The sequence below is a fragment of the Crocodylus siamensis genome, chromosome 4 (assembly GCF_052110815.1).
Source record: "Crocodylus siamensis isolate JL-2025a chromosome 4, ASM5211081v1, whole genome shotgun sequence".
Lineage (NCBI taxonomy): Eukaryota > Metazoa > Chordata > Crocodylia > Crocodylidae > Crocodylus > Crocodylus siamensis.
Window position 1 is genome coordinate 26464809 of NC_143398.1, and position 25205 is coordinate 26490013.

Consider the following 25205-nt stretch of genomic DNA (forward strand, 5'->3'; position numbering starts at 1 on the left):
CTCTGTGACAGGAGAAAAAAGGCATAACCTTCTCCCCTGCCCACCCCCCTCCCCCAATTCCAAAAGGAAGAGAGTAATGAATCCAAAAGCAGCTAGTTTCCTTGTTGTTAACATGCTTATGCTTAACAAGGCAGGGTCCTATACTATCTCACATTTCCTAGGATGGTACTTTTTCTGCCATAATCAGAACTAGGAAGCAGATGGATAGGCAAAGTGGCAGTGCAGCTGCTGCAGAAGATGACTATAATAATGTTGACATCAGTAACTGTAATTAGTGCACAGAATGTAGAATGGAGGCCTCCTCTTCATGTCTTCTGGAGTGGGCATACTGCCCTAGAATAGGGATATAAAGTGATTACCCTCAGTTTGTTGTTTGGTTCAGTTCACACAGTATTTCTAACACAAATCCAACCTTCTTTCCTCTCCCTACAACAATGTCTGGGGACATGATGACTAGTAGTGGCAGCTAAGATCATGGCTTACCATTACCTATTGCTTTCATGACTCAGGGGTGGGATTACCATTTTATTAGGTATAAGTATTGGCAATAGACAGAGTAATTTTTGCTTTTCCATAAAGCTCTCCATATGAACCTTCCCAAATGTTAGCAGTGACCAGTACTTGCACAGTTTTGACTGCACACCAGTTAGACTGATCTGTGTAACCTTCCCTTCCTTCCTACTCTTATCAGTGATGCTATAGGATTTTTCCAGTGGACACCATTGCTACTCTGTGTTCCTGCAAAAACAGCTGAGTGAACCACTGTATTGTACAGTACCATCCTAGGAGAGGGCAGAGTAAAGCTTTAGTGGTGGCAGCAACACTGTCATGGTGGGAAAGCTCAGGCAAGACTGATGACCTATTTTTTAGTAGCTACTTGCAGAATGAGAACTCTCCTGCTTTGTTTTATGCTCTCCTGAAGTTAATGGCATAATCTTACAAAAAGGATGGTCACAGAAAAAGAAGGAACCTTGGAGGAACATATAAATAGATATCTTTTGAAAAATGCATTATTGTACCACAGGCTTAATTCTGCAACATGAAACCAACAAGCTAAAAAGGGTGGTCAGCACCCTCGCAAGAGACTGGGATGCTTCATATCATTTCTTGGTCAGCCATATTAATCATCTGTTTAAACAGTCTATTGCTAAACAGTGATAAAGATTACATTGCTCCTACCTTCCTCCCCCCCAGTGACACACCCTTTCACCTAAACCTCCTCTGACAATTGGGATGGTCCTTCCTCTCTTGATCCAAGAGGATTTCTATGAAGGCAATGAGGGAGAAGCATAGACTCAGGAGGGCTATTGCAAATGGAACATGGAAAGCTCACTAACTTTAATTTTCCTCCCATCCAACCTGCTCCATGGTTCCCCAGTACACAGGATTGCTTTCTCTGTCTGTTGGTGTATCACAGAGTCACTTTGTGCAGCCCAGGAAGCAGCAAATATTTTTTGCAAGGCCAAGCTTTTTTTTCTGCAGACACACATCTGCTATAAGTTTATCCATTTCTTTCTTGCTTTCTTCCAGAGCAGGCTGAATCTAGTCATTTCTGCTCGGAAAGAGCCTTCATACTGTCCAGATGGATGCTGTACTTATTTTGGAGTAAAAAAATAGGTTTCCTGTGTAAAAAACTTTCATTATTTGGTTTTACTGTTGAAAAAAATTTGCATGTGAATACTTCCTGGGACCCATTTAAAAATAAATCTGTATAAATTCATAATCTAGTCATATGGATGGGAAAGGAGATGTCTGCATAAAAAATAGGCCTTAAAACTTCTTTTGTTTTTATTTTGCCTCATTTACTAAGGTAGCTAAAATGACTTCAGAATTACTATTCCCAACCCTGAAGGAGACCATTAATCAAATTACTCCAAATAAGAATAGGAAACAATACAAATGAATGAACAAGAATAGGTATTCATATCTGGGACATTACAGGGAAAGAACAGCCGTGATTATATTTCAATGAACAAATTGCCAAAATGTAGAGAAACAGATGGCTGAGTACTAGATACCACATGAAGATGCATTCTCCTATGAAAACTAATGCATGATACTATTTACCCAGAGTATCTTATGGAATGACAATAATAATCACTAATAAAAAATGACAACACTATCTTACAGTTTCTTTTAAAAGAAAACAAAAGTAATTATTACAAGACGTAACCCATATATAAACAGTCCATAAATGCACTCTTCTGTGCTAGCATGACTTTCACGACCATCTCATTACTATAATTACAAATATGTTATAGGAAAAACTGTAACTGAAAGGCATCTCTCATCACATTTTCTTTAAAAGAACCACTGAAATTTAGTCAGCAAAATGAAAACTTTACCTTAACTATTTCCTCAATGAAACAGACATGTGAAACAGGGTCTCTCTTCTTTGTCAATACTTTCTGCAAGTGCTGCACCTGTAAGACAACATTTAATTCCAAGAAAATTTATGTTTTCTAAGTTGCTGCTGGTAAAATTGCACTGAAGTTGAAGAACATAAGAAATTAATGCCACTTACTAGGTAAGACCATAGGTCTATCTAGCCCAACATCCTCTTCTCACTGAGTGGCAGAGGATGTATATTGAGAGAAAGGGTGAACAGAGCACATACTGAGGTGTTCCTGTTTCTCTCCCTGATCCTGTCCTATTGCAGCTTCCAGCACAGACATATAGGGAGTTCTGATTCAGATGCTGCATCCCTGTCTATATTATTCAATACTACCAATGGACCTTTCTTTCAAGAACTGGTCATATACCCTTTTGAACTGGGTTAAGTTACCAGCCTCCACAGCATCTTGGGGAAATAAGTCCCACAAGTTAATTGTACCTTGGCCCCCTCTACTCATACTTCCAGCATGATCAATGAACAACTGGGTGAACACACCTTAAGTTGTGACCCAGCTACATGTTCAACCAATTAACGGCATGATAAAACATGCAATAAGCTACAATGTTATTCCACAAAAAATGTGTAATAACTCTGTAGTTTATTCTAATCATGCTACTGGTTGAACGTGTGGCCACATGATCTCTGGTAGCTGGAAGTCCCATCAACTGAGGGGCTCCCAGCCACAGGGGTGCACCACCCGCTGTCTGTCCCACAGCTGACAAGGCTCACACTGTCAGGTGCAGGGCTTGCAGTAGGAAGTACACTGTCTCAGCTGTAGGGCAGGGCTTGCATCCAGGTCAGCGGGGAGAACAGAGCTCACAGCTGCAGCAGTATTCTCCCAGCTGGTCCTGCCATGAGCCTGGAACCTCACAGGGCTCACAGAGGTAGCAGCATTCTCCCTGCTGCCTCACTGTGAGCTCTGCAACAAGTCTCAATCAGCTGTTGGGCTTGCAGACCCGAGATCATGATCCCAGGCTACCCCTGCACCAGTGATAAGGTCTGATGGGATCTAATGTACAATCCCACAATCATTCCTCCTGCCATGCATATGTGGCATGACAAGAGCTGTGACTGTGTGGATCACACATGAAATCCCATTGTATCTTAACTTGCATGTGTATAGGGGCCCCCTGTACGAAAAAGAATTTCCTCCTGTTAAAGTTTAAACTTACTGCCCAATAGTTTCATTTCATGTCCCCTAGTTCTAGTATTGAGAGGGAAAATAATAAATCCCTATTTACTTGCTCTGCACCATTTAATATGTTATATATCTCTATCATGTGCCCTTCAAGCATCTCTTTTCTGACTTGAAAAGTCCTAGCCTATTTAGTTTTTCCCCATGTGGAAACCCCTCCAAAACCCTGATCATCCTTGTTGCCCTTCTTCATACCTTTCTAGTTTTTCTGTATCTTTTTTGAGGTGTGACGATTAAAACTGCATAGAGTATTCAGGTATGGATGTACCACAGATTTCTAAATGGGCATAAAAGATACTTATTGATATTTTTGTTTAAAAAAAACCACAAAAAAAATCCTATTTTAATAATTCCTAACATTCTAAATTGATTTTTTTGATTGATAATGAACAGTGAGTTGTTGCTTTGAGCAAACTGCCTGCAAGGACTCCGAGAACTTTACCTGGCCACAAGCTGCACAGATCTGATCCATGAGTTTCTCCATGTTTGTCCAGAGAGCTGCTCGGAAGGCTGCAGTGTTTCCTGGTGTTGGCATAGCTGCTCGGCCAGGCCCCCCTAAGCAAATATTGAAGGAAACATAATTCAGACCAAAATTTAAGTCGTATCCAATGCTCTCTGGAGTGAGTGCCTAAATGAGGTTAGGCACCTAAACTCATGTGTGGTATGTACCTGACCAAGCAATTTTCAGAAGCCAGAGACAGTTTGAAACAACAGCTCTTCAAGTGAATGGCCTTAATCATCACATTTGAGTGCTAACTTTGAAGTTCAGCTGACATTTACAATATTCTTGCATTATTAGCTGTTCCATGCTTGGTCATTTTAGCAGAAACCCCACCAGGCCAATGTAGCAGCAGGATGCAACAGTATACTCACACCTAAATATCTTGGCCTAGTTGTATTTGAATGACTAAAATAAGGTACTCTAACTGAAAAAGATCATTATTAAGCCAACATTTTCTTGAGTGGCTTGGGTGTCCACATCCCATTATAATAATTCCAAAGCTACCTTCTAATCCCAAACTGTTAAAGAGACTACAAATTAAAATTTGTTATCCATCTCACCTTTAAATTTGTATTCTTTAACACACTGAGGTACCTTAACTAAAGCATCAAGAGAACTGAAGTTTAATGATGCAGTGGACTACCCAAAATGGCAGATACTGCTTTGATAAATTCCCGTGTGACAAAGCACTGTAATGCCTTTATCAGATTTCTTGCACTACTTTCTAGTATTATATTTTTTGCATATACTGTTCCAAACTCTACAACTCATCTGCCCCCCAAAAGAGACCTTGTTCTGGGAAGGCAGAATAAAGAGAAAAAAGGGGTTTTTTTTTCCTTCAGAGTCATGACCCAATGGGGCCACATGGAGCAGGTACAGAGTCTACTCTTCAGCACCAGTCACTCTGTCCTTGCAAACACTGCAGCTCACATTTAAACTCATCACAGCTGCCCTTGAATTGGCAACAAATTTTGCTTACTCAACCAAAATCTACTACCAATTGACCAGTGGTTGTGATAAGGTTAAAACTTTAGCTGCTTTGTTGAACACCAGATTCTACTCTTCGCTTTGTGCTGCTGTCAGGGAAAGAGGGGAGAGAAGCAGCAGTTATGACAGCAGTCCCCATGCTTCTATTCCAGTGCAGAAAATTAGTTTCCTGGCTTAAGACACGTGCCCCAATCTCTCCTTTAGTCTCTCTGCAGCCCTCTCAAAAACACAAGGAAGGTAGAAGCAGATTCTAGAAAAAATTAATCGTTTCTGTGATAAGCTCATAAGAAAATGCTAGGACAATTGTAAATTTCTAAAATTTATTTTCTAGACAAGTGAAGGAGAGGGAGAGAAAGTAGAAATGAAGAAATAAGACACTCTAGGCAGAAAAAGGAGGAACACACCGAAATTTATTTTTATGTTATATTACCTCTATACTAGGGATGTAAATACCGATTTAAAAATATGTTTAACCTGTTGTAGTTACAGCAGTTAAACAATTAATTGGTGTGGCAACCCTCAGTCTGGCCCACGCTGGGCTGCTCCTGTCTGGACTGTGGGGCACACCTGCCAGTCCAGGACCAGTGAGGCTCTTCCAGCCCCCACGACGTGTGGCGGGGACTCAGCGGCTCCCCAGGGCTGTGCCTTATGACAAACCAGGTGGGGTGGGCAGGTGGATCCTATCCAAGCCCATGAGGGTGCACCGTGGGACTGAGCCACAGACCCACGGGAGTTGTCCCATGCCCACTTACCTCCACCTTGCCCCTGCCAAGCCCTCCAACAGCTGCAGCAACAGAAGGTGCTGCATCCATCTGGGCACAGGAATAGGGACGGGCACAAGAGCATTAGGCTCCAGGCTGCAGCTCTGTGAAGTCAGGCAGGGTGGGGGAGAGAGGGTGTTGCTGAGCCCCAAGCTAGTGCCTGTCTCACCCTGCCCTGCCGCAGAGGAGGAACTGCACCTGCCCGCTCAGAATAATGTGGGGAGCTGGGGACCAAAGCATTGACAAGCCCTGGCAGGAAGACAACACAGCACAGGAAGTCATGGGTAGCAGCAGCCAGTGAGTGGCCTTACCAGCCTCCTGCAGCCACCAGCATGTGGTTTCTTGGGGCCAGCTGCTGCAGCACAGGAGGGAGGTGAAGGTGGAGGGGGATGAGTGACTAGTACCTAATAGCTAGGCTCTGTGGACCCTGGTGTATCCACTTAGTTTTCCTACTACCTGCCACGTGCAGCCTTGGCTCTGTGGTGGGTGACAATGGCCTGTCTGGAGCCCAGACTGCTCATGGCAGGCAGCATGGAGGCTGTGAGTGGCTGCACCAGGGTCCATGAAGCCTAGCTATTAGGTATTAGTTACCCCTCCCCTGCTTCTTGCTCCTCTCTCCCTCCCTCCTGCCCTCCCACCTTCCGGTTCCTGCTTGGACACCACAGGGCTTCCCTTCTCCCCGTCCCTCTCCTGGACTGGGCCCAGCTGGAGCTAAATGATAACCTGTAAGCTAGAACTAGTTATCACTGGGCTGATCAGTTAAAAGATAAATCCTTTAACCGTTAACATGCCTACTCAAGAGCAGTGATTCTCAACCAGTGTACCATGGCACCTTGTAGTGCCTTGATATCTATTCAAGAGTGCCAGAGGGTGCCATTCAATGTTAGTGCTGTTAGGTTTGCAAACATGATTCACAAGATAAACCCAGAGATTTCAAATAGAAATCCATCGCTCTGGTATCTCTGAGTTCCTTGCCCAGAAAGCAAGAAAAATTGCTCCATTATTTTTCTGTAGTAAAAAACAAAGAGTGAAAATCAAGAGTTGTCATTTTCCAAGGGGTGCCTGAAACCTGTTCAGGGATGCCTTGAGTCTAAAAAGATTGAGAACCACTGCTCTAGGATATGCCCAGGGGACTATTTGAGGGGGGTTCAGTGGTGATTTGAACCCCTTTGATTCCTGATTTTCACCCAAAGTTTAAAAGAAAATGCCTGGCAGTGGCAGCAGCATTTCTATTCAAGCTGCAGTGAAGGAGTCACTTGACTTTCTGGCTCACTATAATCTACCTGCTTCCTTCCAAACTCTTCATTCCATGGGTGTTAGCAGCACTCTCTCCTTTTTAATGGTATTAATATCACACTAATCAAGCTATTCTTTTTCTGCAATTCTGCTGTCTCTTAGTTCCTCCTGGTAATGTAAATAAGTTTCACAGGCCTCCATACTGTTTTCAACTCTAGTTAAAAATATTAACTTAGATGTGGAAACATTAACTTAGGTGAACATCAGCTCGGGCATGGAAATAACTTTCAGTGAAATACTAGATGTATGGTCAAGATGCTCAAGACACTTAATTTTGTTTTATGAATCTGAAAGAGATATGCATTTCATTCTAATGACTACAGGACTAAAGAAATAACATTTTGATAATTTTTGCCTAGTTTAATCTGGTTTTTTTAATGTAAAATGTAAAATGTATCAAATTAATGCACATTCCAATTCAGTTATGTTTGTTATTACTTTAATCTTAAACTGATTAATATTGCTTTTCTCCCGAGCATATGAGTAAACCTTCTAGTTTCTTTCTACCTGGAAAAAATGATGTATTATGTTATATGCCAGTGTTGCTTAAGCTTTTGGCCCCATGCGCCAAATGAGTGGTATGCAGCCTGTCTGCAGGCTAGATCAAGCCCCACACCTCAGCATCACACCCTGGAATTCGACACCATCCCCTTCCTGCTCCAAGCACCAGGATTGGGCTCCAGGAGCCTGGCACAGTTCCCCCCCAGCTCCCCACACTGGGATTGGGTCCTGAGGCCCCATGCCACTTCTGCCTGGCCCTGTGCACTGGGATCAGGCACCCAGTCCAACATGTAGGGCCCAGAGCTCCCTACTACCAAATTTCTGGATGCATGGAGAGTTCTGTGGGCTAGATGACACAGCTCTGGAGGCTGGAGGCAAAGCACCCATTATATGGGATGATGCACCATGCCATCTGCACCTCCCCCTTTTCATACTCCACCCATGGGTATGATTTACCCCCTGGCCTGGTTAATACAAGCAATAAACTGTCTCTGAAACATGGATGGGATGCGGGGGGGTGCAAAATGTACTTTTGCCAAATAACTGGAAATGTAAAGTAGAAAAACTGTACTCATACTGCACCTCTTGTAACTGCCTGGGAAGGCTGAGTCAAAACTTTGATATCCAAAGCGTTTCTGATGTTCTCCTCCACGGATGCACAGTACCCATCCACTACATTAGCAATAGTATCCTTCAAAGTTCCAAGATTATGAAAAACCTGTAGAGCTGTTCCCACTTGAGTTGGATTCTAGGGAGATAAGCGGGGGGGGAATGGTAAGCATCACTTTATGTGTAACCTTATTTACCCACAATGAGAGAAAGTTTTAATCTGTACATTTACAGAAGTTTGTGGATGCATTTAATTTATTATCACATCAGTGGTCTCTTTATTGGGAAACAAGATAAGAGAAAGAAGATGACAAGTGAGCTGAAAACAATGCTGACTGTGATCATCTGGGGACAAGCTACCAGCTAGTAATCCAATAATTCACACAGAGGAAAATTACTACATAATTTTGAGGCATGCACTCACTGTCTTGGTTTTATCCAGTTATAAGGTAAGGAGTAAGACTCGTTTGTATGTACAGCATGTGCTACATTTCTACCTTATAGGAACTCAACAGTTGATTAGATGTGAACAAAGCTCAAAAAAATCCATGCATCCAACTTACTCAGAGCAGAGCAAATTTCTAGGAGAATGACATCAACTTTTACAAAATCTGTCTGGTTTTACAGCCACTCGTTTGGTGTCCACTTTGTAATGCACTTCAGCAGAATCATAGAAATTAAGGGCTGGAAGGGACCTCAAAAGATCATCGAGTCCAACCCCCCTGCTCTGGGCAGGAATACTGCTAAGATCAAATGATCCCAGCAAGGTGTCTGTCCAGTCTCATTTCGAAGAGTTCCAAGGTTGGGGACTGCACCACCACCTTGGGAAGTCTATTCCAGATTCTGGTCACCCTCATCATAAAGAAGTTCTTCCTTACATCCAACATGAAACCATCCTCTAACAGTTTATGGCCATTGCTCCTTGTCCTCCCCAGAGTGCCCTAGTTTTTCTCCCACCTTCCGATATTCATCCCTTACATACTTACAGACAGCCACCAAGTCCCACCTCATTCTTCTCTTCCCCAGGCTGAACAGTCCCAGATCCCTTAGTTTTTCTTCAAAGTATCCTCCTCCAGACTCTTTCAAGATTCTCCATGTCTTTTTTGAAGTATGGTGCCCAGAACTGGACATAGTACTCCAGCTGGGGTCTCACCAATGCCAAGTACAGGGGAAGTATCACTTCCTTAGCCTTGTTTGCAATGCATCAGCTAATGCATACCAGTATGCTATTAGCTCTGCTGACTACAGCATCACACTGGCGGCTCTTGTCATCCTGTGATTGACCATAACCCCGAGGTCCCTTTTAGCCATCACGTTGGCCAGGACATCTTCTTCTAACCTATATCCTTGTCACTGGTTACTTCTCCCCAGATGCAGCACTCTGCATTTATCCTTACTGAACTGCATCCAGTACTGCTCTGTCCACCTTTTCAGCTTGTCCAGGTCCATTTGGACGCACATCCTATCCCGTAGCATGACCACTTTTCCCCATAACTTAGTATCATCTGCAAACGTGGCCAGTGTGCTTTCCACAGCGTCATCTAAACTGTTGATAAAGATGTTGAACAGCACGGGGCCAAGAACTGAACCCTGTGGGACATCACTGGCCACCTCCTGCCAAGACGATACAGACCCATCCTGCTAACACTCTCTGGGTTTGACCCCTTATTCAGTTCCCAATGCACCTGACCATGGACTCTGCCAGCCCACAGTGCCCTGGGGTTGTTGTTTTTTTTTTTTTATAAAAATGTCATGGGAGACCATATTGAAGGCCTTTTTGAAATCCAACTATATGACATCAACTGCATCTCCCATATCTTAGTAGTTCATTACCTGATCATAGAAGGAGACAAGGTTGGTCAGACGAAACCATGTTAGCTATCCTTCAGCATCATGCCTTCTGCCAGTCTCTAACAAATGGACATCTTGATAATTTTTTCCCAAATTTACCCAGTACTGATGCCAAACTGACTGGGCTATAGGTTCCCTCCCCCGATTCTTAAAGACTGGCAACACACTGGCCCCTTTCCAGTCTTCTGGGACCTCTCCCGAGCACCACAAGTCTTCAGATACCTTTGCCAACAGTCCCACAATGACTCTAGCCAATTCCCTCAGTACTCTGGGGTGTAGTCCATTTGGTCCTGCCAACTTGAAGACATTCAGCTGATCTAAGTGCTCCCTCACCAGTTCAACACTGATCATTGGTTGGCAATCGCCCCCTCGCCCCCACATCCATCCAGTATCTGACCAGGTAGGTGACCATCACTTGCATGCAAGAACACCAACACAAAGTATTCATTAAAGAATTCAGCTTTCTCCTGATTATCTGTTATCAGCTGTCCTGTCCCATTCTGCGAGGACTGCACACTTCCCTTGGTCTTCCTCCTGCTCCCTGTATACCTAAAGAAGGACTTATTATTGTCCTTGATTTCAGTTGCCAACCTGATTTCAGGCACTGCCCTTGCCTTCCTTATCCTCTCCCTTCATCTTCACCTTAACTAAGTCACAAAAAGTAGAAACGACCCCTACCTTTCGTATTAATACCTTTTGTATTAATGGTTTGTTAGGGGTATGAGCAGCATGGAATAAGATCACACTTAAATGCCTAATTACCACTTATATGCTTGATAGATGGAATAGGAGCTTACCAGAAATTTCTAAACCTTCTGGTTTTGACAATAACCTTGAGTATGAACCCAAAGCCATAGTATTTTCTGAAGCGTGTAGGCAGGCCATTCTATAGCCTCTGCTGATGCTATTGTCTGTGACAGCAAGCTTTCTTAAAATACAACAGAGTAAAAACTAACAAAAGTTTTTGCAGTTTCACTCCCATAAAAATTCCACTAAGCAGCAGCAGAGGTAGACACTAAAGGCACTTTTACATGTGCTCTGAGGTTGGGGGGGAGGAGGGTGGTGCTTTAATTAGATGCTCTGAGAGGTGCTCTAATTAAAGTGTCACTGCATCTTGTGTATCAGTGTTACTGTGCTTAAAAATGGTGGCAGGTGTGCTTGAACTAAAGCTTGTTCATGAATCTGCTCTGATGCGCTGGAATTCCAGCGCATCAGAGCAGCTTCTGCACTTGTGTATAGGCACCAAAAGGACCAGATCTTATTTCATCTAGTAGGTGTTTTAAGTACACTTAGATGCCTAAGTGTGATTCTACTCCCCCCTGTTCAAGTTCCTGAACATCCATTAATGCACATGTTTTTGTAACACACAATCATCATACCCTTAAGACTGAGTCACAAAAAGCACCGAGGAGAGGGAAGTCCCACTCATGTACTGCTTTAATAGTTTTTCAGAGAGTCTAGAAGAATGCAAAGAAATTACGCATAGGTGCATAAGTCTATCTACATACCTAACAGGTGGAACAGAACCAGGCCCAAAGTCTATTCACTGGAATAAGAACCCAAAATGGAGACTTTGGGAAGGACAGAGCAGTGGAAACTGCTACCACACCCACACAAAATGCTGTTTTGCCAAACAGCATTCACAGAAGATTTGTGGAAGGAGATCAGATCAGATATCAAACCCTTATTCAATGGAGGCTATCAATGGGGGGAGCTGGGGAAGGAAGAGATATCATGGCATCTGTAAATATCCCAATCATGATTTCAGAAACTGGGATTGAGCCTAGGGCTAGAGTTGTGTGAATGTCCTAATCCAGCCCTGTCCACTTCCTTTTCCAGCCCTTCTAGGTTGGGAGTGAAACAAGAAAGACCGAAAGATTAGTAGGATAAATTAGAAAAGTATTTATGGTGGGTAAAGGAGGAAACAATCTGGGGAAGAATGCCAGAGAGGGAAAATATAAGGGAGGAAGGCAGAGAAAACCATAATGAAAAGGGAAGAAGAAAAAGGGATGACAAAATAGTCACTAAGAAAATGAAGGAAAAAACACACACTGACCTATCACAGGATAAAAAGAAAGGGAAAATTAGGACAGGAAAGGGGATACAGTAACTTGGACTAGCTGAACAGTATTTGTTGAAGGTTTTGGGGATGAATTTGCAACATAATTTATTTTGCTATTTCTGTGCCATGATGCTGTCTGACATAATATTATTCAATTTATATCCTTTTCAAGTAATTAAATGTTCACTATATACTTGGTTGGACAGCGCAAAGATCTTCAAATTGTCTTCAGCTGCTGCTAGGCTAAGGTATGCATTACCAATCCTTGGGAAGCAGAGGGGAGATCTGCATTCAGACCAAAGGGTTTTTTTTGCTGCATAACTATATACATCGAAATAAGTATTCAACTAGTCATTTAGATTTTTAAAAACTCTGTAACAGAAAATGGAATGACTGTTAGGGTTATGTGTATAATTGATCTATTTTTCTATTTTTTCCAGATTTTTTTCCCTAGACGAAAACTCCATTCCACTGTGTGCCTTGTAACAAAGCAAATGAAATGAAGGATTATATTTACAAAAGATGAGGATGGAGAGGAAGTTGCTGCAAGTGCTTCTGGTGATGTGCTCTCTTCTATGCAATATCTCCACGGTTAGAGCACTTGCTCAGGGATATGGAATACCTTCGTATGGCTGGGAGGATTTAAATTCACAGAGCCACTCCCAAGTAAAATACTTTGACCAGCAGGCTATATATAGTCTGTTCCGGGGTGAGGATGGAGGGGACCTCTCAATCTTTCCTGTTGATGCTGTTCCAGTTTGCATAAGATACTAAATAACTACAGCTAGAGAAAGAAAGATGAAATAAATGATTCTAGTCTGGTGGCTGGAACACTCACCTGGGAGGTGGAAGACCTGAGTTCCAGTTCCTGCTCTAGTGAATGTTCAACTATTTATACAAAATGACATGATCAGTGACAGACATGGAGAGTGCACCAGCCTAGCTGATGGGAGAGTACCCTAACCACCACTCTAAAAGGTGGGTGATATGGGTTCAAACCCTTTAAGTATAAGAGGGAATTTAACCTGTGTGAGTGCTCTAACCTCTGAGCTACTCAGGGAAAGGAAGACAACATCTCCTCCAGCAATTTTATGAACAAAACTCCTCTTCCAGCAGTTCCATTTCCCCCCCAGATACAACTATCCAGTGAATTCAACCCAAATATACAAACAGTTTTGGAATAACCAATACAAAAAACTCTTAGCAAATTTATTATTTAGCAAAAAATTATGTCCAAATCTACCGACAATGTTACAAATGAAATTAAACAAATACTACATCGCTGGCTTATTCTTTTAAATTAGAGTGGATGTAATGTTGGAGAGTCATGTCCCAGTTATTTGGCCCTAAGTAGCCCCAATCAGGGGAAATGTTCAAACCCTGCTAATACTCTATTAAAAGGGGTTTTTTCCATCTACTTCACATATCCTTGTCTTCTCTCATCTAAAATAGTTAGCATTTATTTTCCCCACAGCCGCACATATAGTTGGTGCATCATTAATCCCATGGGAACTGCACTTTCTATGCAAAGCTAGTTTCTAGGTTTATGGATGATAAGAAAAAAAACCCAGTATCTCTCCTGGGAACAACTGCATTATAGAGAGAGAGCGTGTTAGAGAGCAAGGAGAAAAACAAACAGTAGGAAACAGGCAAACACATCTCAGAATCAGTGTTTAGCACCAACACAAGACTGAGCAGAAGTTTGAAAACAGAACTGTGCAGACTTCCACTACCAACAAGTCTGCTTTGATGAAACAACAGGAAAGATCTCTCCGAAGCTTAAGGCTTAGCTTCCAAACATTTGGGGAACTTTAAGTAAACAAAATGCACAATTTTTATCAATTTCATTTCTATTACAAAAGTGAACTCCCTAGTACTACTTTGACTAGGGAAGTGATTTTAATGGTTTATACTAAATGCATGACCACATTCTGTTCTTTCAAAATGCCTCAAAACCCAGGAAGGACTCTTCTGGATTACCTGAATACTTAAGAGAATTATTTTTCTGTCAGGACATTAGAGTCCCAATATAACAACAGATTATTCTTTAACAGACTACCCTCACGGAGGGATCTAGGAATGTAAAAAGGGGAGGTGGGGAGTGCGAGATGCCACCAGCACCACAGGGTGGGCAGAAGATGGGCAGATTGTGTATAACAACAGCTGCCAGGGACTTTTTCAAGTCCCTGAAGCAAATCTGCCTCCCTCCCCAACCATTCTTCCCTTCCCCTTTCCAGCAGGGTTTCTCTAGGGTTTCCCTTGTGGAACAGAGAAGCAGGATCTGCCTTTTGCCACTTTGTTGTAGGTGACTGTCAAGGGAGAAGATGATAAAGTATTACAAGGACAGTAGAAGTGACTATATAGCCAGGAATGGGATTTCACGGCATGGCTGCCTGTGACAGCAAAGGGCTGTCCTATACAACTCAGGAGGTCCCTTCCAGTCATATGATGACATTTTTGCAATGATTTTGAAGAGGAAAACAATATTTTGTCAATTCCTGTCCCACAGAGCTAATCAACCCATGTAGGGTCCATAGTTAATTTTGCTTATCACACCAACCTAAAAAAAGAAATTGCTGAGTTTTTACACCAGCATTCTTAGAACTGTTACAACTCTTGCGCCTCAATTAATTTTTTTTCTGTCAATTGTCAGCAATTTTTTGATATCCATGTTAAATTGTTTATCTGAAACTCACCAGAAGTCACCCATGTAAACTTGCTAACTGAAGAATAATGTTCTTTTTCACATTTAAGAAACGTAGCTTAAACTTATACTGTCGCCCTACTCCCAGGCTTTTCAAAACTTTTCTCCATGAGGAGACTGCCCTGTGGACCATCACCTCTATTCCTAGTTGTGAGCCACCTTCACCATACATTCATCATTGTTACAGAAATGACTTGCAGCTATAGCCATTGTTTACATGCAACTGCAATATTAGGAAAGTAACGCATGCTTAGCTGTGTTGTAATTACATTTAACAAATGGAAACAGAAGTACCAGCATGACATTACTATTCAGCTCTTGGAGCAAGTGCTCTAGGGATGATACTTTGGAAACCTCTCACCCAGGGGATACAAAATTAGTCCCTCACTTAGGCTCCATAACACCACTAAAGTGCACACATCAAAAATGGTTTTTATTTGTTTTGTAAAGTAGCAATAGGGACTTAGATTTAAGGTCATTATTATTTTGCAAAGGACAAATGGCCCTGTTCAGAGATGATTGTGACAGGAATGCAGAGGAAAATGAGCTTGATTTTAGTTAGTTATTGAACATCTGACTAGTACTACAAATAAAATGTTATGCTTTCAAAGCATGAAAGTGTTACCAAAAATATTCATTCCTGCACAAAAACAAAAGGAAGGAAAAAGTATAAAACAATGCAGATCAGCAGAAGGGGCAAATCTAAATGGCTTGTTAATTATGTCAAACCAAAACAAGATACGTAATTAATAATGTTATTATTCTGCCTGCATTTTGACATAACATGCTTTAATGTTGTAAACAAGATTGCTCATATGAGCAGTTTACAGAAATGAAGCAGATTTTCTTAGCATTTAAGCCAATAATCCACATTAGCATATAGTGACATAACCCTCGAACAGAACATAGCAAACAAGAGTGGAAGAATTTAAAGAGTCAAGACAATGGAACTAAATCAGTGGTGGCCATTCCCTTCGGCAACGCCTGTTGGATAAGTGGCCTGGGGTCGGTCTGAGAGCCAGATCCGGCATGGGGTCAGTCCACAGGTGTGATTTCACACACCAGTCAGATCCCACATGGAGTCAGGGTGTGGGGTTGCTCCAAAGGCATGACCCTGCATGAAGCTGTGCAGCCAGATTCAGCCATGCACTGGCCTGACTCCATGGGCCTGGAAGTGGCCTCACATCCACCTGAATGCAGCTGTGCACCAGCCTGACTGCGTGCATGTGGATGCCACTGCATCCCTGGCCCAAATATGCATGCCTGAAGGCAGCTACATGGCCTGGACTGACCCTGAGTGCCTAGATGGAGCCACCACCCCAATCAAACCTGATTTACCCAAATGTGGCTGCATACCCAGGCCCAACTCTGTGCACAGGGCCACATTACCCAGCCTGCAGGACTCCCCATGGATTTAAAAACCGGGTAGCAGGGCAGCAGACTCCTACTGGCAGACCCTTCACCCGTTGAAGGCGGAGGGTAGACCAAGGTCACCTTCCAGGCCAAGGGAGGACTCAGGGATCTCCCATACTGTCCAGCCATGGGGTTGGATCAAGGTGGTCAGGGGCCCCAAGGCCCACTGTCCCACCCCCTCTGGGGCTTTACAACAGGTGAACCTCTTGCAGCCCCAGTAGAGCCTGTAGAGATGCCAGCTCCTGCAGGCAAGGGGGGATCACCCACCTCTACTCTTCCTAAGACGAAATGCAGAGTGGTCGTCATGGGAGACTCCCTCCTGAGGGGGACTGAGGGAGCAATCTGCCACCCCAACCCCCTAGCCCGGGAGGTCTGCTACTTCCCGGGGCCCTCCACCCAGGACATAGCTGAGAGGATCCCAAAGATTCTCCAGCCCTCTGACCACTACCCTATGCTCCTTATCCATGTGGGCATAAATGACGTGGCTTGGAGCAATCCCAGCCAGGTCATGAGAGACTATAGGGATCTGGGAGCAGGGCTTAGGGGGTTGGTGGCACAGGTGGCCTTTTCCTGGCTCCTCCTAGTTTTGGGTCATGGACTAACAAGTGAGACACAGGTTGAGGTAGTCCATCAGAGGCTGCAGCACTGGTGTCATCACGAAGGCTTCAGCGTCCACAATCACAGTCCACTCTTTGGTGAGGATGGCAGTGGTCTGCTGGGAAGAGACAGCCTCCACCTCGCTCTTCTGGGGAGGAGGCTGTTCTCACCCAGACTGACTGACCTACTTGACCGGGCTTTAAACTAAGCCCACTGGGGGTTGGGGGAATTACTGCCACTGCAAGCCCATTGGGCAACTTTTGTAAACCCAGCAGGCTAAGGCACTCAAGGGAACCCATCCCTACCCCAGCCCCAGAGAAATCTGTAGGGAGGGCAAGGGCCCCCACTGAGACACTCGTGTGCCTGTACACCAATGCCAGGAACTTGGGAAACAAACAGGAGGAACTGGTCCTCCTGCTAAACCAAAAAGGATTATGATCTCATAGAGATAACAGAGACCTGGTGGGACTCTACCTGTGACTGTGCCACAGGTATAGACCTATACCTTGTATAAGAGAGATCATGTGAACAAAAGAGGCAGGGGGGTAGCTCTCTATTGTCAAGGAAAGCTATGCGTCCCTGCAAGCTGACACTGGCACCCAGGGGAGACAATTGGAGACTCTCTAGGTCAAAATCCATGGTAAACATGGCACAGGGGACACAATGGTGGGAGTCTACTACAGACCTCCTAGCCAGGATCAAGAGCTTGACTAGGAATTCGGCAAGGAACTAGCTGAGGCTGCAAGGTAGTGCATGGTTGTCATGACCCAAACAGGAGGGGAGTTCAAGAAGAATGGTTGCTCCTTAAGGGAGCGATCCTGGAAGCTCAAGCAATATTTCTGCCCTTTTGCTGCCTTTCCTCTGAGACGGGATAGATATTGCTTGAGCTTCCAGGAAAAAGAAAGACCTATAAAGGATGGAAGGCTGAATCCACCCCAAAGAAGGAGTACTATGCACTGGTCCAGACCTGTAGGGAGCAAACCAGGAAAGCCAAGGCTGTGACTGAACTCCAGCTCACTACACATATCAAGGACAATAAAAAGTCCTTTTTTACATGTGGGGAGCTGGAGGAAAAGCAAGGGTAACGTTGGACTCCTGCTAAACCATATGGGTCAACTGACAACTGACGCCCAGGAAAAAGCCAACCTACTTAACAGGTATTTTGCATCAGTTTTTCACCAGCCCCAAGGGATGGCCATGCTCAATACAGTATGGGACACCCAGGGTGAGGGAGAACTGTCCCCTTCATCAATGTTGACCACGTGAAGGAACACCTTGAGAGGCTGGACACCTTCATGTCAGCTGGCCCAGAGAGCTTACACCCCAGGGTACTTAAGAAGCTGGTAAGCATCATAGCTTTGCCACTGGCATGGATCTTCACGAACTCATGGTGCTCAGGTGAAGTGCCCAAAGACTGGAAGAAGGCGAACGCGGTGCCTATCTTCAAGAAACGGAGGAAAGTAGATGCGGGGAACTACAGGCCCATCAGCCTGACCTCTATCCTGGGGAAGATCTTGGAGAAAATCATCAAAGAGACCATTCTTGACAAACTAGCTGATGGCAATTTCCTGAGGGATAGCCAGCATGGGTTTGTTGTGGGTAGGTCTTGCCTGACCAATCTCATCTCCTTCTATGACCAGGTGACATATCACCTGGACAAGAGAGAAGAGACTGACGTCATATATCTCGAATTTAAAAAAGCTTTCGATCTGGCATCCCACAATCGTCTTATAGAAAAACTGGCCAACTGTGGCCTCGGCTACATCGCAGTCCTCTGGCTGGGGAATTGGCATCAAGGTTGGACCCAAAGAGTCGTAGTTGACACAAGTCAATCATCATTGTGTGCCATGACTAGTGAGGTTTCCCAAGGCTCTGTCCTTGGACATATTCTTTTCAACATCTTCATTAATGATGTGGACACTGCTGTCAGAAGTGGACTGGCCAAGTTTGCTGATGACACCAAACTTTGGGGTAAAGCATCCACACCTGAGGATAGGAGGGTGATCCAGACCAACCCTGACAGGCTCGGAAAAGAGGCGGATGAAAACCTGATGGCCTTCAACACCAAAAAATGCAAGGTAATCCACCCTGAGAAGAAAAACCTGCAGCATGCTTATAGGCTTGGCAGTGCTATGCTTGCTAGCACCATGGCCGAAAGGGACTTGGGGTTGTGATTAACCACAAGATCAATATGAACCACCAATGTGATGCTGCCGGCAAAGTGAGCTGGCAAAGCGAGCTAAACTATGACTTGCATCCATAGATGCTTCTCTAGCAAATCCCAGGATGTCATCCTCCCACTGTACTCAGCCTTGGTGAGTCTGCAGCTGGAGTACTGTAACCAGTTCTGGGCTCCACAATTTAAAAAGGAGGTGGAGAAGCTTGAGAGAGTCCAGAGGAGAGCCACACACAATCACAGGACAGGAAAACAGGCCTTATGATGAGAGGCTGAGAGCTATGGGACTCTTCAGCTTGGAAAAGCACAGGCTCAGGGGGGACCTGGTGGCTGCCTATATGTATATAAGGGGTGTACCTCAGGATTTGGGGGAAAACCTGTTCACCAGAGTGCCCCATGGAATGACAAGGTCAAACAGTCACAACTTCTCCAAGTCACAAACTTCTCCAAGACTGTTTCAGGCTGGACATAAGGAAGAACTTCTTTACTGTCTGAGCCCCCAAGGTCTGGAACAGACTGCCGCCAGAGGTGGTGCGAGCACCTACTCTGGACTCCTTTAAGAGACAATTGGACTTTTATCTTGCTGGGATCCTGTGACCCCAACTGATTTCCTGCCCCTGAGGCAGGGGGCTGGACTCAATGATCTTCCAAGATCCTTTCCAAACCTGATGTCTATGAAATCTATGAATGCCGTCGGCACGCCCCCAACGAAGTTCCAGACCCAGATCTGGGCTGTGGACTGGAGGTTAAGTACTGCTCAGCTAAATACATTTTAGATGCAACAGTAGACTGTATTTACTCATAAATGGCATACGGCTTTTCCTTCAAAATCAGCCCTCCCAAACTGGTGCATGTGTATTAAGAGAGGAGGCCAATTTTTCTTTGCCAGAACTTCACCGTGTGGAGGCATCAGTTTTTGGCAAGTTTTATCTTATAACAGGGGTGTTTTACTGAGTGTTACAGAGTGCCCTACAGGGGGTAGTTTCATAGTTTCTAGGGTCAGAAGGGACCTGAGTAGATCATCTAGTCCGACCCCCTGCCATGGCAGGAAAGACCCCAGCAAGGTGTTCATCTAACCTCCTCTTAAAAACCCCAAGGGTAGGAGCCTGCACCACTTCTCTTGGAAGTTGGTTCCAGATCCTAGCCGCCCTTACCGTGAAGTAGCATCTCCTGATATCAAGCTTAAATCTACCCTCTGCCAGCTTGTGACCACTACTGCTGGTCACTCCTGGCGGTGCTTGGGGGAACAGGGACTCCTCCAATGCCTGCTGATCCCTCCTGACTAGTTTATAAGTACGTGCTTGAGACCTCTGTGGCTTGATTTAGCCACAGCGTATCCCCAAAAACCAGCCCAGGTTTGGCTGCTAGAGCGGGGAGGGGAGAGAAGAGTGGGAGCCCAGGCTCCTTCCACATTCTGAGGATCCTGGCCTTTCAGTCCCTCCCTCTCCCTGTAGCTCTGAATCAAGCAACAAGCATCCAGTTCTGCTCTTGGGAGAGGGACTTCATCTCTTTTTGGGGGCTGCAGTGCAGCTCAGTTCCAAGCAGCACAGCAGAAGATCTCTTCTGTAAAGACATTTACTGGGGCAAAGGCCAGCCAGCCAGAGGCTCTCTGTCTCCTCCAACAGGGATAAGCAGTCCCTCTCTTCCAATACAGCTCACACTGCCCTGAGCACCCCCAAAATTACTCAGCTGTCCCCTATCCAGTGTCTCCAGCTCCCCAGAGCTCATCCACTTGTCTCAGTCCCCAGATTCTTTTGGCCAGGAACTAGAACCATAGTTACCAGCAGGGCTGGATTTACACCTCACATACCCCTATGCACATGATCTTCAGCACCACCTATCTACTCTGACTTTTGTTTTTTCCAAGCCAATGATATATCAATATCTAGTGGTCACCTGTACTGTGGGTAGTCCAACCGACAGGTTTTAAGCATGTATTGTGGTATATGGGAATTGATGCACTGGTTTCCTGTCCCTATTTATAATACTATATACTATATATATATATATTTTTTACTTCCATAAAAAAACTGCAACACTAGAATGGCAGTGCCCCTGGTATGTCAGCAACCCTAGGCACATGCCTACTTTGCCTTATGGGTAATCCGACCCTGGTTACAAAACTGCCTATTTCTAGCCTGCTCTTCCATTGTCATGCAGGTAGCATTCTTTCAGTCATGTGCTGCTACTGCTGCTGTATCCCAGGCTGCCTATAATACTGCTGGATCATAGACAGGCTTCTTCGGGAATTCATGTCAGGATGGTAGAAGTGGGGCCAATGGAAGTAAAACTAGGGGGTGGGCTAGTGGGGGGCAGGGAGCAAGGTGCACACAGGGGCATTTGGGCGTAGGGGTAAGTAGGGGGGTCCCTGGAAGAGGGGTGGGGGGAAAGCACAGTATCAAACCATTGCTGCAGTCAAACAGGGCTGCCAAACCAAAGACATTTTTTATTGCAAGCTTTCTACTGACAACCAAACTTTTTTTACTATGGTTGATGTTAAATCCCTAAATTTGAATCCAGCCCTTCTAACTGGGGCCTGGCAGCTGGACATGGCCTGCCAAAAGAGTTGTATTTACCAAATGTAAAACATATATCAGTAAAAGCATGCATCGGTAAAAAAGTTTGGCTGTCAGTAAAAAGCTGGCAGGTTGTCAGTAAACAATTTTTCCTGGGTTGGATACCCTAGTTGATGCCAAAGGTTCATCTTCTCTCATCCCAAAGATAGCCAGCCTTGGCACTTAATCCTTTAGCCTATTTACAGCTTAAAAATGTAAACCAAATCACATAATATTATATCAACAGGAACACAATTAACATAGAAATATCACAAAAAAGCCCATATCCCAAGATACTGCTGATGGCACTCACCACAGTACAACATATCCATCACACCCCTGTTATGGGATAAAAATTGCCAAAAATTGGTGTCAATTTTAGAGCAGTTGTGAAAGGGTTAAACTGGACTGTGTGCCCTCTTGCTTCCTGGAAGGGACAAAGACTCTGGCAGCCATCTTATTGCACATCACCTTCGTGAAGAAGCTAGCTCTAGGCCATGACTGAAAAAATCCTTTCTACATTCTGCCTTCCAAAAACAACATGCTATCTTATTTGGGGGATGTGGTATGCGAGATAATACAGTGAGTCCTTTGTAAAAGACAGCTTCCAAAATGGCACCTTAGAGCGCCTTTGATATGTATATAATAGTAAGTAATTTAATTTGATGCTGAACTTGCTATGATGGGAAACTGTTTCAATTATGTTTGTGCATCTGGCTTATCAGGTAATTTTGCTTGCATGAGATGTTACTTGCAATTTCCATCACAATGTACCTTTACACAGGCAGCTTATCAATCAATAAAACCCCCCTGAGCATTTTTGATAATGACTTTAAATATTAAAAAACATTTGGCAAGGAATTTTTAATATAGTTTTTCTAATAAAAGGGGAAGCCTACATTCAATTCTGCAACAGAACAGTCCCAACTCAGCCCTTCAATTTAGTTATTTTTAACCTCTTTTTGCCACTTTCTACCATCCTCAGAGCTGACTGCCTCACAAGAAAGATTCTTCCCTGACAGGTGTGTTTGAACACAAGTCCATCCTTCTACCAAAATAAAAGTATTATGTCCCTACAAATACACCATCTCCACCAGCTTAGTGGTTAACAGGCTCTGAACCAGTTCCGCAATCAATTCCAGTTGGCTACATGTGGTATTATGGTTTCAAAACTATTATACAACCAAATACAAGCTCACACGTGATCTTAATGACAGTGCTTACGCAGGGGTGGGCAAAATATGGCCTTTGGGCCGGATCTGGCATGCTAAGGGATTTTTTCTGGCCTGTGGTATGGTGCATGCAGCCAGTGCCACTGCTTCCGGGCGCACTGTGGGGGTGTGGGGGTGCAATGGCTGGATTCAGCTTCCTAGCAGCTGCAGTAGTAGCAGCAGCAACTCCTTTTGGCTACCATTACCAGTATGACTGCTAAACATGGACCAACTACCCAGGTATCCCAGCCCATCCACCCTGCACCCACTACTAGGGGCACTGGCTGGAGCATGTGATTGGGCAGAGTCTCCATGGAGACTGGCCTGGGACCCCTGTGAGCAGGGTGCACTTGGCCAAATGGATTGGTGGGGCTGTGGGCAGGAAAGTGGGGAGTGGTGTCTGGGAGTGGGATGGGTGGGCAGGAGGGCTAGGCTGAGGCTGGATCCCCATCCCATCTGCTCAGCCAAGTGCACCCTGCCTGTGGGTGTCTTGGCCAATCTCCATGGAGACCCTTCCCACCTGCCCATCCACTCTATTCCATGTCCCCAAACCCATGTAGCAATTTACCACTAAGGGAGTTTTGGTGAGCTGTTGCTGTAATGCCGAATTGTAAGGAAAGCAAGGAGGGAAAACTGACTACTTTCAAGCAAGGAAACTCACTCATTTGCTCAAGCCTGGCCATTATAACAAGTGAAAAAAATACTAAGGAAAAGTGAATACTGTTCTACAAGTGCTGTTTGGAACACGAACATCTCTGTAGCACCATGTTTTTATAGCTCTGTGCACAATTGATATCAATGTTATATCAATGTTTTATATGTAATGTCCCTTAAGTACATGTAGGACTACAGGTGTCTCTAAGATACCCAGCATCTCATAGTCCTCTGCTCTCTTTCCCTCTCTTTTCAAGTGGGGGAGGGAGAGCAGTGGGCTCTAACAGCCTGCCCAGCAGTGAGCTTTCAGGACCCTCTCCTGGGACTCCGCTACTGCCACTGTTGTGGCCAGAGCACCAGAGCTTGCCAGGGTCCTAGCAGTGGTGACAGTGCCAGAGCACCAGGAGTTCCCACCACTGCCACCAGAGCACCAGCAAGAACTGGTGCTTCTGCAGCAGCAGCACTACCAGGAGTGGCAGGGCAAGGACAGTAGTTCTCCTCTCCCCTGCCATCTGCACAATCTGTGGCACGCTACCTTTTAGAGGTGCTGCTTTTCAGCAGCTGCCAAATGATCACCAGCAGAGGAAAGGACAGACTGTTAGTGCCTGGGCACCCTTGGGGGTATGAGGACCTAAGAAGCAGCCCACTATTAACCCCTGACTGAAAAGCTCATCTTTTTCATGTTCTTGTGACAAGGTATTTAGTAGAATTTGCAGATTCACTAGAATCTGACAGGGCTGTGCCATGCACATTTCTGCTATGACCTCAAACCTGCAGCCTCTGGGCTATCAACCATGTACTTTAACACCCGCACCACCCTCAACCCCTGTCTTTGAGGTGACTTTGTAGCTCTCCAGCCATGAGGGCTGGAATGCTTGTACACCTACCTAGCACTATCTTTTTCTAGGCTAAAGCACTTTGTAGTGCTACTAAGAAATGGTTGTCCATAGCTTTGCTTAAATGAGGAAGGGGGAGATGGTTTATACTTCAATAAGCCTACCAAGGGCTGAATTTCCTAGTCCTTGTCAACCTAAAGAATAAAAGACCAAGAAATGAAACATCTCTAGAAACAGAATGAGGTAAGACAACCGACAGTATGGTGAAATATTCAAAACTGACTTCAGGACTAAATAGCATTATCCAGGTACAGAGCTAATGCCCCTCCTAATGGCATTATTGTATTAAATAATCAGATTTCAAATCCTTCTCTCTCATATGGCTGGCAAGATAGTGATCTTGTATAAATCTGCATCTCCTTTTTATGCCACATTTTTTTCCATTCTGCAGGAACAGCTAAAATGACACAGCCACTCATGACTGTTTAACAACAATCAAAAGAAGAAAAGTTAACAGTGAACATCACAGGGATACAAAATCATAAAGCAGAGGCAAAACAGCCCTGCTTGACCATAGGGCTAGTGTAAAGGGACTAATGTAACTTGGTTTGCTATTTCATACTGTACTGGCTTGGTTCTAAGCTCTTTTTTTATTTCTTTTAAACTAATTTTAAAAAGCAATCCAATATATTGGGGAGGATAGGAACATACATACCACTTATTTCTATTCTTCCAAACCAACTCTATTCATTCTCCTTTAGGATTTCCTACAGACATGATGTTTTCTGGTTTATTACCACAAAGCTAGTGCCTATAACTTGTAACTCCAGGGAAGCATTTGAATAATGGTGGTAGGGAGGGAAGTAAGAACTATACAACTATATAACAAATTTTTGCCAC

At 44.3% G+C, this 25205-nt stretch overlaps 1 protein-coding gene across 1 annotated transcript in view; it reads right to left on the reverse strand.

The window, feature by feature from the left end:
• Window positions 1–25205, reverse strand: part of COG5 (component of oligomeric golgi complex 5) — a 354414-nt gene that overhangs the window by 122014 nt on the left and 207195 nt on the right. The window contains exons 8-10 of the mRNA XM_090042028.1: window positions 8220–8385; window positions 4033–4145; window positions 2346–2423 (exon numbers count right to left, since the gene is read on the reverse strand). Of these exons, the coding sequence (XP_089898154.1) occupies window positions 2346–2423; window positions 4033–4145; window positions 8220–8385 (357 nt within the window). The remainder of the gene's footprint in view (window positions 1–2345; window positions 2424–4032; window positions 4146–8219; window positions 8386–25205) is intronic.